Below are 13,068 nucleotides of genomic sequence, written 5' to 3' on the forward strand. Positions count from 1 at the left end.
CTCAGCTTGGTTGATGTTCATCTGAATTTCTTGAGAGTAGCGTACATGGAAAGATCCTGAATTCAAGTTACAAATTCATTCCACCAAATTCTAAGAAATGACACACTCATCGTTAAATAAGCTCTCAAAATATCGGGGACCGAGCTTCGCTCTGGAGTACAAAAGCATTAAATAGTATATTTCGCACCTAGGGTCGAAAATGTACGTTTTCCGGCTCGAGATCGCGGTTTTCAAGTTCGAGACGAAGTCGAGAACTTGAAGCGTTCGAGAGCCGGAAAAACATTTTTGCCCGTGTTGCGAACGCTATTTTTCGCCACACCAAAAAAACTTCCCAATATATAAGAAATTGGAAGATAAATAAAATTCAAACAGCGTATTTTGATAGTTTGAATCTTGGTTATGACAACTTTCACAACTTTCACTGAACCTAGATGTTTGTAATTCACTGATCTTTGAGTTCTGATGTATTACGCCTTTACGCTCTCGGCCATTGTGTATTGTCCATCGTAGAGGCTTGTAAGTCAGATAACATACTATGTAGGCTACTATAATATAGTGTATAGCGGCAAACTTGAAGCCGGTTTGCCGGCATTTTCACAACAAAATATTGCTCTGAAAATAGTTAAATCATAGAGAAAACATTCGAAGATTCAATCTTGAGTGGGCCTAATGTTTTCTCTATATGGTTTGATATTGAAGAAAAATTATCTAAAAGTTTTAATAATGAATTATGGAAAAATTACTAGTAATTTTTCAGTCAAGGCTGAGTTTCACCAGTAGGCTTACCTTAAACTTTAGATCTCTGCTGTATTTTCCTATATTATTGTTGATTGTATTGCATTAAGAAGTGGAATTCGATAATAAAAAGAAACAATTATTACTCTACCTCACTTTTAAATATTGATACTATTATTGTACTTTGATTTCAAATTCGATTCTTCACTTTTAAATACTTGCGATACGTACCTTTCTGACAATGGACAATGCAGCCAACATTATATTGTTGAGGCTATGGAGATATCATCGTATTCTATTGTTTGATATCAAAAACACAATAATAAATATTAAATTATGAAACAGTAATTTATGAAATATATTATAGACATGATACCGCGACTCACGATACATAATTATATAGATTATTACAGTCGTTATGAGATTATCTCTATGATTTTTGTGAGATCGGACACGATCAGCTGTTATTCAAGGTCATTTTACAGCTTTAGGGCCGTAAAGTTTTACCGGCCTGGTCGGAAAACAATCACTTTCGGCCTCCATATGACGCACGTAAACCAGCTCATTACATCCAAGTGTGGCAAAAAATTTATTACGAAAGAAGAATTTATAATAACATTCATACAGGAATGTTCTATCTAATCACAGTAAATTGATATTAATTCCCAGAGGAATGCATTACAAAGTTCAACAGCTGAATCATAATTTTGACACAGTCCCACACACATGAACTCGCTCACTCACTTCCATCACCAACAGACGACGAAATAATTATTATCAGCTGTTTTTCAAGGATGAATAATAATTGTCCTTTTAATGTCCTTCAGCGAGTTTTCCCAGGGATGAGACCAAGTGCAATCGAATCTTTATACTATAAACCTACTATGTTCTGAATTTCGTGAGAATCGTTAAAGCCGTTTTCGAGATCCGGTGAAATACAAATATATAAACATCCGACCGAGCGAAGTGAGGTCTAAGATTCAAGTCGACTGTTTGGAATTTCTCTTAATGTTTAAATGTTTATATGTTTTTATGTTGTGCATTTACGGCGAAACGCAGTAATAGATTTTCATGAAATTTGACAGGTATGTTCCTTTTCGAATTGCGCGTCGTCGTATATACAAGGTTTTTGGAAATTTTGCATTTCAAGGATAAAAAGGAAAAAGGAGCCTCCTTCATACGCCAATATTACCGTAAAAATCAGACTACAGAATTATTCATCATAAATCAGCTGTCCAGAGTCTAGTGGACTATAATACTACCCGTTCAAAAACATCGAACATCTTGAAAATGTATCTTTCCATTAACGTTAGTAGACAGTTGACTATAATACTACCCGTTCAAAAATATCGAACATCTTGAAAATTGTATCTTTCCATCAACGTTGTAGAGCGCTCACACTCACATCCCGGGACGACACGTCACGGTACGATATAGGACAGAACGCTCTATGTTATTTAGGATTTTTTCTAGACATTTTTAATTGATAAATTATTTATTAATTTTTGAGAAAACATAACAACAGGTCGATGTAACTCACTGAGAGCGAGGTGTTCTGTTCACAGAACTACTAGTAGTACAGGATACTAGAAATACTTTATGTATACACCCAGTTCTACCTAAAATAATGTGCAGATAACGTTCATAATTTTATTCCTGAATGTTTCATGTCCAAGTAGCATATTGTATGACTCAGGTATCCATTATTTATTCACAATATTTCATCATTTACAGCAGTTTTGACAGTGCTCAGGATTATTTTCCATGGATATTACTTTTGAAGTTTCATGCTGTAGCCTACTGCCTACAGTACATCGTAAGAATCAAATTATATTTTATTTGAGATTCTTCAAACCATCCTACAACGATCTGCATCGCATCAGAGAATGCAAAGCCGAGAAGAGAATTATTTTGAGCAAATCATGACGTATACTGTAAAAGTTACAACAAAGCTAATCTAAGCAACCCATAAATCACTAAACAAGTAGCTTATTCCTAGACATGAGCAACTGTGAAAGTATAAAATTTTCTTCGTCTGAATAATTGAAATCAAGGCTACTACTAACTTTCCAATCGTGTCGGAGTCCCACTGTACAGTACGCCACATTCACAAATCATGTTCAATTCCTCATAAGTTGCACGCCCCTTCCGCAGAGGTCGCTCGTTGCCTTATAATCGATAGTCGACACTACTTATATCGATCGATATCTCGAATTGAACTACACAATTGATTTTGTAGTTGTAACATGATCACAACGAGAAATACGAGATTGGTTTGAACCAGTTGCCGAGTGTACATCGTAGCAAATAAATTGTAATAATTTCTCTACTATAATCGATGTAATAAACAAATTAATGAACGACTCGAAAACATTGCACCGTTCACTGGTTTAATGTCAATGAACACGAGTTGTAGACCTCGATGAACAATATATTTATAATTGGAATTAAATCTAGTGAATAGAATATTGTAAAATGTTAATAGGTTCTATTCGATCCCTGTAGTTAACAATAGTTCATAGATCTCTTACAATAATAATTAGTTTCAACTACCTGAGCAGGAGTATCGCATTATAATTGGCAAAACAACTGAATGAACTATGATTTTAGTTTCCTATGATATTTATGGAATGGAGAAATAACGGTAACTGAATTTCTATCAAGCAGGTTAAGGCACATCCCTATCTTTATTAGTGTTGGACTTATAAGTTGTGATTTTTCTTTAATTTTGAAATTTTCCAAAACTCCAGTTCAACTGATAATAATTTGTATTTTTTATAATATCTTACATTGCCTGTTATCTTTCTCATATATCGTATTTGTCACACTTATATGGAAGATTAAACTAGTCAAAAATATTGAACCATTTCATATCTCCTATCTCAATCTCAATAGGTAATTATTATTGTCACATTAACCTATAGCTTGTACTTTAAGATCATAATATACTAGTAGTTCTGTGAACAGTAGACCTCACGCAGTATTCTCATCCACAAGTACCTGATTGAAACTATAGACCTTATGGAAATACTGCAATAGACTGGCTTCTCCACACATCTGTGTAATCACTTGTCAGCTGATTTATGATGAATAATTATATAGTCCGATTTTTACTCTTATATTGACGTAAGAAGGAGGCTCTTTTTCCTTTTATATTATCCTTGAAATGCAAAATTTCCAAAAACCTTGTATATACGTCGACGCGCAATTAAAAAAGGAACATACCTGTCAAATTTCATGAAAATCTATTTCCGCCTTTCGCCGTAAATGTGCAACATATAAACATTAAGAGAAATGCCGAGCCGTCGACTTGAATCTTGGACCTCACTTCGCTCGGTCAATTATACAATATATGATAATAATTAAGAAATCAATTAGCCCTATTCCTATACTCCTAATCCCTAGATGTACAACAAGAGAGGCTGTTTACTGGTCTCAAATGTATAACCATTTCCGAATTGAAATCGAAATAGTCTCCAAGGGTACTTCATGAAATAAGGGTCTATGATATTGGCAAAGGGCTATGATAATAAAAGAATAATATCGGTGAAATTTTAAGTAGTTAATGAGCTGAAGCTCCAGTATGAAAGTCTATCAACATAATTATTCCATTGATAAACACAATTTCTCATGAAGTAGTAACTTATACGTTAATTAATTTATTTTCAATTATTTTGTGTCGACGTGGAAGTAATGTATTCATAATTATTTCGCAATTCATTTTTTGTACATCGTTCACGATTTCATAAATTATGAAAATTATTTTCACAATTACTTGGCCGGCGTACATCAATCTCTTGATGTATTCGAACCCAATTTTTCAGTAATTGGCTACCGCAGTATGGAGGAGTTACACCATCTACTTTTAATAGCAGTATAGAATTCCACACGAATATTATAAAAATGCGATATTACCATAATTATGCCGCAGATAAAAACTACAACTCAATTATTATCTTCATCAGCTGCGTACAGCTATAACAAATTAATTAAGATTTTCCTGGCCATCACCTTAGGAGAGTATAATAATTCATTATTTTATATTTATAGCGCATGAGTTTAAAAACACTTAATGGCAACTCCCAGAAGAGTATCCAAAACAATTTATAGCTGTGGATTCACTATATCTATTTATTTGGTGTGCATATTTTTGGCCGTAATAAGTTGAATCGATAAACAGAATAATAAAATTAATATTTTCAATGAACCTGAAAATTTCAAATCACGCGCATTTTTTGATTAGCCTATAAAATTGGTTTTCTGACTGATTGAATCCTGGCGATGTTGAAAATGAAATTGCTTTTAAAATCGGTGAGGAAGCTCTTTTAGCGAGCGGAACTAATTGATATTATTTTAACACCAGCTCTGCATGCTATTTTATAACAAGATTGGATTGCTCCGGCGATTCAATGGAGCTTTTACGGATCGATCACGCTATCAGGGATCCAGAGAGTTATTTCAAATCGACAAATAAAATCATAATACTAAAACAAATTCTCAAGCATATACAATAATTGTTGGGGATTTTAGAATTTACAATTCAATACTCATCTAGTATCTTGGATTGTTTCAATAAATTAGTGGTTTTGACAATTTCTAAGTTAGTCGTTTTTATTCAATATGAAACCACAACACACATAACTTAGTTACCGTGATTCGGAATGTTTAATGCGAATACTTTAATTTAGCAATAAAAACTCTTAATTTAGATCAAAGTCTACTTCAACTAAGTAGAGCCAACAGTTGATCCTTATCATATCTTTCCCAGAGAAGATTTTTCTCATAAGTTCTCAGAATCATATTTTAATTTGTCAACACATTTTCCATTCTGCTCTACATTATCATTCATGGTACGACTACAACTCAAAAATGAATTAAGAGACACTTCGATTTTTTTTTAATTGAATCTACAAAATCAAGTTTATCCACATCCCTCTTGTATCTTTAGGATCTTGTGCAGAATAGTTAATTGATATTGATTTATCTATTAAGGTTTTTTATGATAAATAGAATTATGAAAGACCGGAATATAGAATCATTAACAACCGGAAAGTTCTAGAGAAATTAATGATTATTTATTTACTTAACAATACAATTATTACAATGATCTATAATAATAAATATGTTAATCTAGAAGAGGAAAATCAAGCTTACACTTAGTTACTTAGAAAAAGTGACTATTATATTATTTCAACCAAGAATAAATTTCAAACAACATTTTCTTAGGCCACTCCCGTGTTTCGGATGAACAAGTTAAGCCGTCGTTCCCAGCTGCCTTAAAATCAGTCGTTAGTTCATGTCAGAGGCCCTGAAATTGATCAATTGCGACCTGAAAACTCTGTCACCAGACCTGAGCCAGTCGGGACACTCGATATTATTATCATTCAATCAACACTACTTTCCTTTGTTTCTGTACATTTATTTTCGTCTACTCCATAACATCACTCCATAGAGTTTCATCATGTATTCGATTCCTCAATATAACCGAATTCATGTAATATAACCACAATTTGATATCAGTATTACAATACCAAAATTCCCCCAAGTCTTTCATCATACCTGCAAGTATTATTTGACATTTCACCAACAGCCCACTAATAGCAGGTTACCGTAAAAGCTGTAAATATAATTGCTTGACAACCATTATTAAACGCCAAAAGACCACACTAATGAAAATATGCCAAAGTGGTGGTGTGTACGCAAGTAACCTGCAATAGTGGTCGTAACTCATTTTTGATAGACTGTCTTTTATTATTGAAAAGGGAGGACGGATTGCCAGCCCTTAGCTTTATGGGTCATCATCAATAAGGGACATGAATTGCTAATGCAAATTGCTGGGCTCTGCCGTTCCCGTCCCTAGATATTCTTCTAATCTACACGGACTGTCAGTGTAATCTTGTTGTTTCTCACCCGTTCATTACAAATGCAACTCGATAAACAAAATACTCTTGTCCAAACAAATTATTGTTGATAGCGAAGTGGACTTATTTCAATCGTTGGATCACAGTAGTTTATTCTTAGACGAATCTGATTTTATTTCTATTGTTGTGGTCAAACAAAATCGTATTGTTTGTTTCATTGATTTGTTTTTTGCACATTGGTTTTCCAGATAAATATAGCTTATATAAAGCAACAGAGCTTCGGAAACACGTTACCACATGAAAAACAACATAACTTGATGATTCGAGAACACGTTAGACGTTACCTTCTCAAGAGCCTTCAATCTTTCTAGACTAAATTAAATGTAAAGGAATCTTCCTTTTGCCGGTGTTTTTGCCTCACATACTGTACTTATGCATGTGATCATAAATTGAATCTTCATTTTAAAACTATTGTTTGTAATGTAAAGGATATCATTTCGTTATTATATCTAATTAAATAAATGTATGTATCTTGGTTTAAGTGCAGTAGCATATACTTATATTTATTTTTTGTAAAGCTTTTTTGTATTTTGTTTTTGGCAAATAAATTCATTCAAATTCAATTCAAATTCAAATTCAATATAACATAATAGAGTGCAAGGAATATATTATCACATACTGCGCTAATGATATCAAGTGTAATATATTATTGACCTGCTCTGACTCGTTTAATCCTAGTTTAAACAAGATAGACTATGTTTACTTTCTTGGTAAGGGCTACTCGTATTTATGTGAGAATTAAAAAATCAAAGTATTTTTTTTCAACTTCATTTTATTTCTCACAATATGTTTCGACCTATTATGTCATATTCAAGTGCCTAACTCACTCAAAAACATAATTAGGCGAAGCATGTTTTGAGAAGTGAAATGAAGTTAAAAAAGGGCACATTGTTTTTTTTTTACATAGACTATTTTCTATTTGTTTGTCCTCTCATCACGCTGGTTTTGAAGTTGAAGAGGAATAAAATTGAATGCCGTAGCAGTAAACTGCAAAACTTTGAGAAGAATTCTTTCGGAGGAGACGATATGGCGTCGGTCCCGACTACCTAAGTAGTAGTCGTCATCTCTCATCATCATCCCTCTCATTACCCACACACAAGCCTAAGAGCTTATGTGGGCATCACCCTCAGTATTATTATTACAATTATCATTTATTTTAATGAAAATTGTCTATAACTGAGTGATTTCCAATATAATTTTCGCTGGAGTAAGATCAATGTCGCGTTGATAGTTGAGAACGATTCAAGGCAGTACCGAAAATGCTCCCAAAAAACCTCTATCACCTCAAAGAAAACCATCCTCTCATTGATTTGGTTCAATGTTTTGGATTGATAGTATTTGAACCTGGTTTTTAAACTTTCCCTCTCCTTCTCCAATCACCACAACAGGTTACACCGTAGCTGACTAAAGTATTCAAGATAAACAAGTAGGCCTATATCCATGTACGGTGCTCGGTGCAGAAAATTTCAATGTGTTCTTAGTCAGTTGTACAGTTTGCAATCGCCGGTAAAAATTGAAAGCGTCTTCAGTAGAGGATAAGGCAGGATACATACTACTATTATAAAATATTTCTTCCTAAACAGGTTTCAGAACTGAATCCTGAGAATAACACTACAAAGAATGCAAGAATCCTTCATAGAACGCGGGAATTTTTATAGATCCTGTATTCAAAATTTCAACATATTCTTGATGTCCAAGATATCAACATACTCGACATACTCTTGATATCCATGAAATCAACATACCGTACATAAACTACTTGATATCCAAAATAATAACCTACCCTTGATATCCAAAATATTGATATATTATTCTTAATATTCAAAATATGAACATATTCTTGATATCCAAATTTCAACATCTTCCTGCTAATATCCAAAATATCAACATATTATTGGTAGCTACTTGCATCAAGCTACTTGTAGCCTGTATCAAGCTGGTCTGTCAGTGTAATATTGTCAAACCCTAAGAGGTACAAAATATATTCTTGCTAATAAAACCATTCCACCATGCTCAAGTTTCGTTTTGAGGATTGTCCTCTCTAAACTATCGTGGTCATCTGTTTTAGCATCCCAAGGTTGGCAGCCCTTCCCAGCCACAACCAATAGTTGGCACCCCTTCCCACCCAATTAGCTTAAGTACTTAATTATCAGCACACACACACACACTCACTTACAGGTTTGTGGTTGTAGCTACTGTTGACTGCGCGTACATCCATGTTGTCATGATGGTTGTTGTTATCTTGAGGCGAAGTTCTCCTGTCGTGAGGACTGCCTCGTTTGGAATCCTCCATTAGACACAATTGCATTAAACAATGATTATTCTAGGGAAAACTTTGTAGGTTGGTAGTAGAACTAAGTAACTATAGCACTATGTTTGGATGAGAGGTGGTGGTAAGGTAGACAGACGCGTTATCACAGACAAGATGTTGTTGTTATCATCGTCATACTTTTGCCAACACATTCCCGCCGAAGTAACTAAGTAACTACGTTTACACTAGTTGCAGCCAAACTAAACCTCCAACTGACAGCCGATCGTCATGTCCAACTTTTCCCCGTTGGCTTAGAGACTGCAGTAAGAAGTTAAGTATAGACTCTAATCTAACCTAACCCTACTACCAGAGCTCAAATTATATTCCCCTCGATAATTTGGCTTTTCGTTCGTTCGTGCTCCTTCTCGCTTGCTCGTTCGCTTCGGCCATTATTCGCCCTCCTTGTCTGCCCCGGTTATCATCATCATTCCTCTTCTCTTCGCTGGTGCAGAGTCGAGCGACCAGCATGGAGGCATGGAGTACAGAGTAAGACCTCCCATTTAATGATAGGCTAGTCGTAACTAAATTCACACCAGCTCCACCTGTCGGACGTATCTGGTACCACTTGTGGGCCATCTTGGATGTAGTTGGTTATTTGAACACCCGCAGCAGCAGCTATCGGGTAATTTTTTGAGTCTATGAAGAAATTGGTTTGTCATTTTTGTGGTTGATGAATAAATTTTGTTTTTCATTTTTTTGGGGGGAGGATGATGTCCGTATCTGTACAAGGATAGAGCCCGTTGCTAGGCTACAAGGAATTATGATGAGAGATAAGAGTACCTAAGATCTTATAGGTGGGTTCCAAACCACCGGGTTTTTTGGTGGGGATGATGTTCGTATCAGTACTAGGGTTAAACCTGTTGCTAGGCTACTGGGAACTATGATTTATTTATTGATTAAGTGCTTTATTTATACAGATTACTATGATAAGAGATAGAAACACCTGAGATCTCAGGTGGATCCCTAACCACCTTATTGATTTTTGTGATCTTTGAGTTGTTATAATCCTCAACTCTTCTCGACATCTCTACTCCTCTTAACTGCAAACGCACACAGCAGCAGACAGACGGAGAAAGAATCAGAAGTCTGCATGCAGACGTGAACAGACACATGGAGACAGACGGACGGCTGCAACATCCAAACACCTGTGGAGGGATGCTTTCTCCGTCTGTCTGCAGACGTCTGTTGGCTTCTGTGTACGTTCACTCAGAGTAGAGGTTCTACTATAACCTGTATCCTCTCCAAGAGAGGAGAACAGGATCTCTGGTACCCAAATAATTCTCTCTTATCTCCTCTACCCTATTCTAACTTTTATCTCTACCTCTCTACTCTTCTAGAGAGTTATGATCTTCTGTTACCCATTCCTGGTACTCGAATAGTTATGATCCTCTCTCATCTCTTCTCCACTACAGTATCTATAATACTTCAAAGAGGGAAGACTCTACTATAAGAGTATATTATAGAATTTCTAGAGATCATATAGATGAGAGAAGAGCTCTTGCTCCTCTCTTACCTGAGGAAAGTGGTCTCTCTTATAAGTGGTATCTCTCTATATATCTATTTATTAAGCTGGCCTTAAGCTTCACCAATTCAATGGGAGTAGCCTACTGATGGCATGTCTCTCATCATGTAATATAAGATGAGGAATTATTATATTATATTCTGGACTATATGATATAACACTCATCTAGCCAACAAATATCATCAAATTAAAAACTCTCTCTTAAGTAGTCTATCCAAGTGTGATTTAACTTATAACAATTACCTCTTGCTGCTTAAGTAGCCAAGTGAAGAAAGATGTAAGAGGAATATTCTTGGTGGAATATTTTTTTAGATATAGGTCTCATCCAAAGCACTGGGTAAGATGATAGTGCAAATTACTTCACTCCATAGCTGCTTGTTTACCTGTACAAAACTCGTAAGCTATCAAGGAAGTACTGCTCTCATATTTCGTTCAGAAGATGACCATCATGTGACTCGTAGCCTATATCACACCACACTACTAATTTTAGTTACTGTATAAAGTAAATGTATACTTTAGAGTAACTTTATACTTATAGCTAGTGTAAGGGTCCTTTTCCTTTAGCTTTATAATATTTATTTAATTGACAATCACAAATCATGATTACAATATAATATGATTGGGAGGACAGGCATAACCCAAAACTGTCTTCTCCCAAATTTTTACAAATAAAAGTTTAAAAAAAGAATGAGGTTATGACTCCACTTTTCACTTCAAAAAGTCCAATTTCTACTCCAAAACTAATGACTAAACTACAAATTTTAAATTTTGATCTTTAAACACCAATTAAAACCAAAAATATTCAACTAAAATCTCTACAAATTTGAAATTTTTGAGTAATTCTGCAAAATTTCGAGCTAGAAAAGAAACACAACTTCACTATTAGCACAGCTGATGATATTTGTAACTTCCAAATTTTGAAATACATTTTATTCCCTATCTTATGCGTGTTACACCAATTCGGAAGTTATGAAAATAGAGGCTTATAGTCGGGGAAAGTGGAAACGGCAAGTTTCTGACTGCCAGTGCCTTTCATTACATCACTATTCACCAAATTCCATTTGGACTTCTGGTCGCCGGTAACTTTCCGTCTCCACTTTCCCCCTCTTTAAGCCACTTCAATAATTACAGGACGTCTTATAAGCTTCCTTTCTTGGAACAGGATAAGTGCCTGGATAGTAGGGCCAAGGCTTTATTGAACGAGCGAAGTGAGTTCTCACTGAAAACTAGACCCTCCAGGTGTTTGTGGATTTCATTACTTTCATCAATCAACTTCGAATTGTAGAAACATACTTTTTGAACCATTACACAGATTAAGTTGATCGTCGAAATTTACTCACTACTTCGTCCTTTTTCAAGGATAACAGGATAACATGAAAAAACTGTAGTGACTTATCATCGAGCTGATTGCTCACACAGTCTGTCTACTCTATATTAGACCTGCGCACTTGAATTTCCTAGCGAGTACCTATTATGTTTCCGTTCATTCATTACTGTCAATATTTATCGATATTCTGTTTCCTTTTTTGATTTGTTAAGCCCCGCACACACACACATCGATTTATGTACGTACTGTATACATACATACATAAGTTTGGGGTTCAGAGCCGCCCCATGAGTTTATTGAGTACAAACGTGACACGCCCAAAGTGAATGTTTGGTTTGCTCTTATGCATGACAGAGTCATAGGACCCTTCATTTTTGACGAAAGGAATATCAATGGTGATGTCTATTGTGACATGTTAGAGGAGTATGTTTATCCTCAGTTGGATGACATTGAGGCGGAGAAAGGTTTAGTTTATTTCCAACAAGATGGGGCGCCGCCACACTTCAGTTTGCGTGTCCGTGAGTCACTGGACGCTCGTTTCGGCAACAGGTGGATTGGAAGGGAAGGACCTATTCCATGGCCACCAAGGAGCCCTGATATGACTCCGTTGGACTTTTTCTTCTGGGGGCATATCAAGAATCTTGTATATGCGGAGAAAATTCGAAATGTTCGCCATCTCAGGGAACGAATAATGAATTACCTGGCGTCCGTTCCCCCAGACATGCTCGCCAGGACATGGGAAGAGGTAGAATACCGTTTCGACGTGTGCCGTGCCACTCACGGAGCTCACATTGAACTTTACTAAGTTGTTAAAAAATCTTGAAAATATAGGCTTTCTAATCATTTATAAAACATGTATGTACGTTTTTTAGTTTATTAAAATATTTTGTCTTAAAACCCCGGAGTTCTTTTATAGACACTCTGTATTTTGCCGTCCTCATAAATTCTATCAGATTGAATATAACTTGGCAACCAGATTATGTGTATCTGCACATATCATGAGTTTGCCATGTTCCGTTCAATCTGGTGGTGTGTCAGTCTAATACACACACATCGATTTTTGGTCGTACGATTTTTTCCGTCCTTATAAACTCTACTAGCCGTCAGGCTCGCTTCGCTCGCCATATCCGTCTAGCCAGGGGGCTCCGCCCCCTGGACCCCCGACTGGATCGTCCAAGAATGAGATCAGCAGGCTCGCTTCGCTCGCCTGCATTTTTCATTTGAGCATTTTTATCATATGTTAGGACGATCC

The 13,068-nt window shown here is 35.7% G+C and overlaps 2 protein-coding genes across 5 annotated transcripts in view; one reads left to right on the forward strand and one right to left on the reverse strand.

Annotated features, from left to right (window-relative positions):
• The window catches only part of LOC111045819 (transcription factor Sp9), a 285,561-nt gene extending 276,337 nt beyond the window's left edge, over nt 1-9,224 (reverse strand). For all 4 annotated transcript variants that reach the window (XM_039436366.1, XM_039436365.1, XM_039436364.1 and 1 more), the window contains exon 1: nt 8,833-9,224. In XM_039436366.1, the coding sequence (XP_039292300.1) occupies nt 8,833-8,964 (132 nt within the window). In that variant the 5' untranslated portion in view covers nt 8,965-9,224. The remainder of the gene's footprint in view (nt 1-8,832) is intronic.
• Nucleotides 9,225-12,228: 3,004 nt separating this feature from the next.
• On the forward strand, nt 12,229-12,621 carry LOC120353330. Its single transcript, XM_039436624.1, has one exon. It carries the CDS (start codon nt 12,229-12,231, stop codon nt 12,619-12,621), a length of 393 nt encoding a protein of 130 aa, XP_039292558.1.
• The last annotated feature ends 447 nt before the right edge of the window (nt 12,622-13,068 follow it).

Source organism: Nilaparvata lugens, chromosome 10 (assembly GCF_014356525.2).
Source record: "Nilaparvata lugens isolate BPH chromosome 10, ASM1435652v1, whole genome shotgun sequence".
Lineage (NCBI taxonomy): Eukaryota > Metazoa > Arthropoda > Insecta > Hemiptera > Delphacidae > Nilaparvata > Nilaparvata lugens.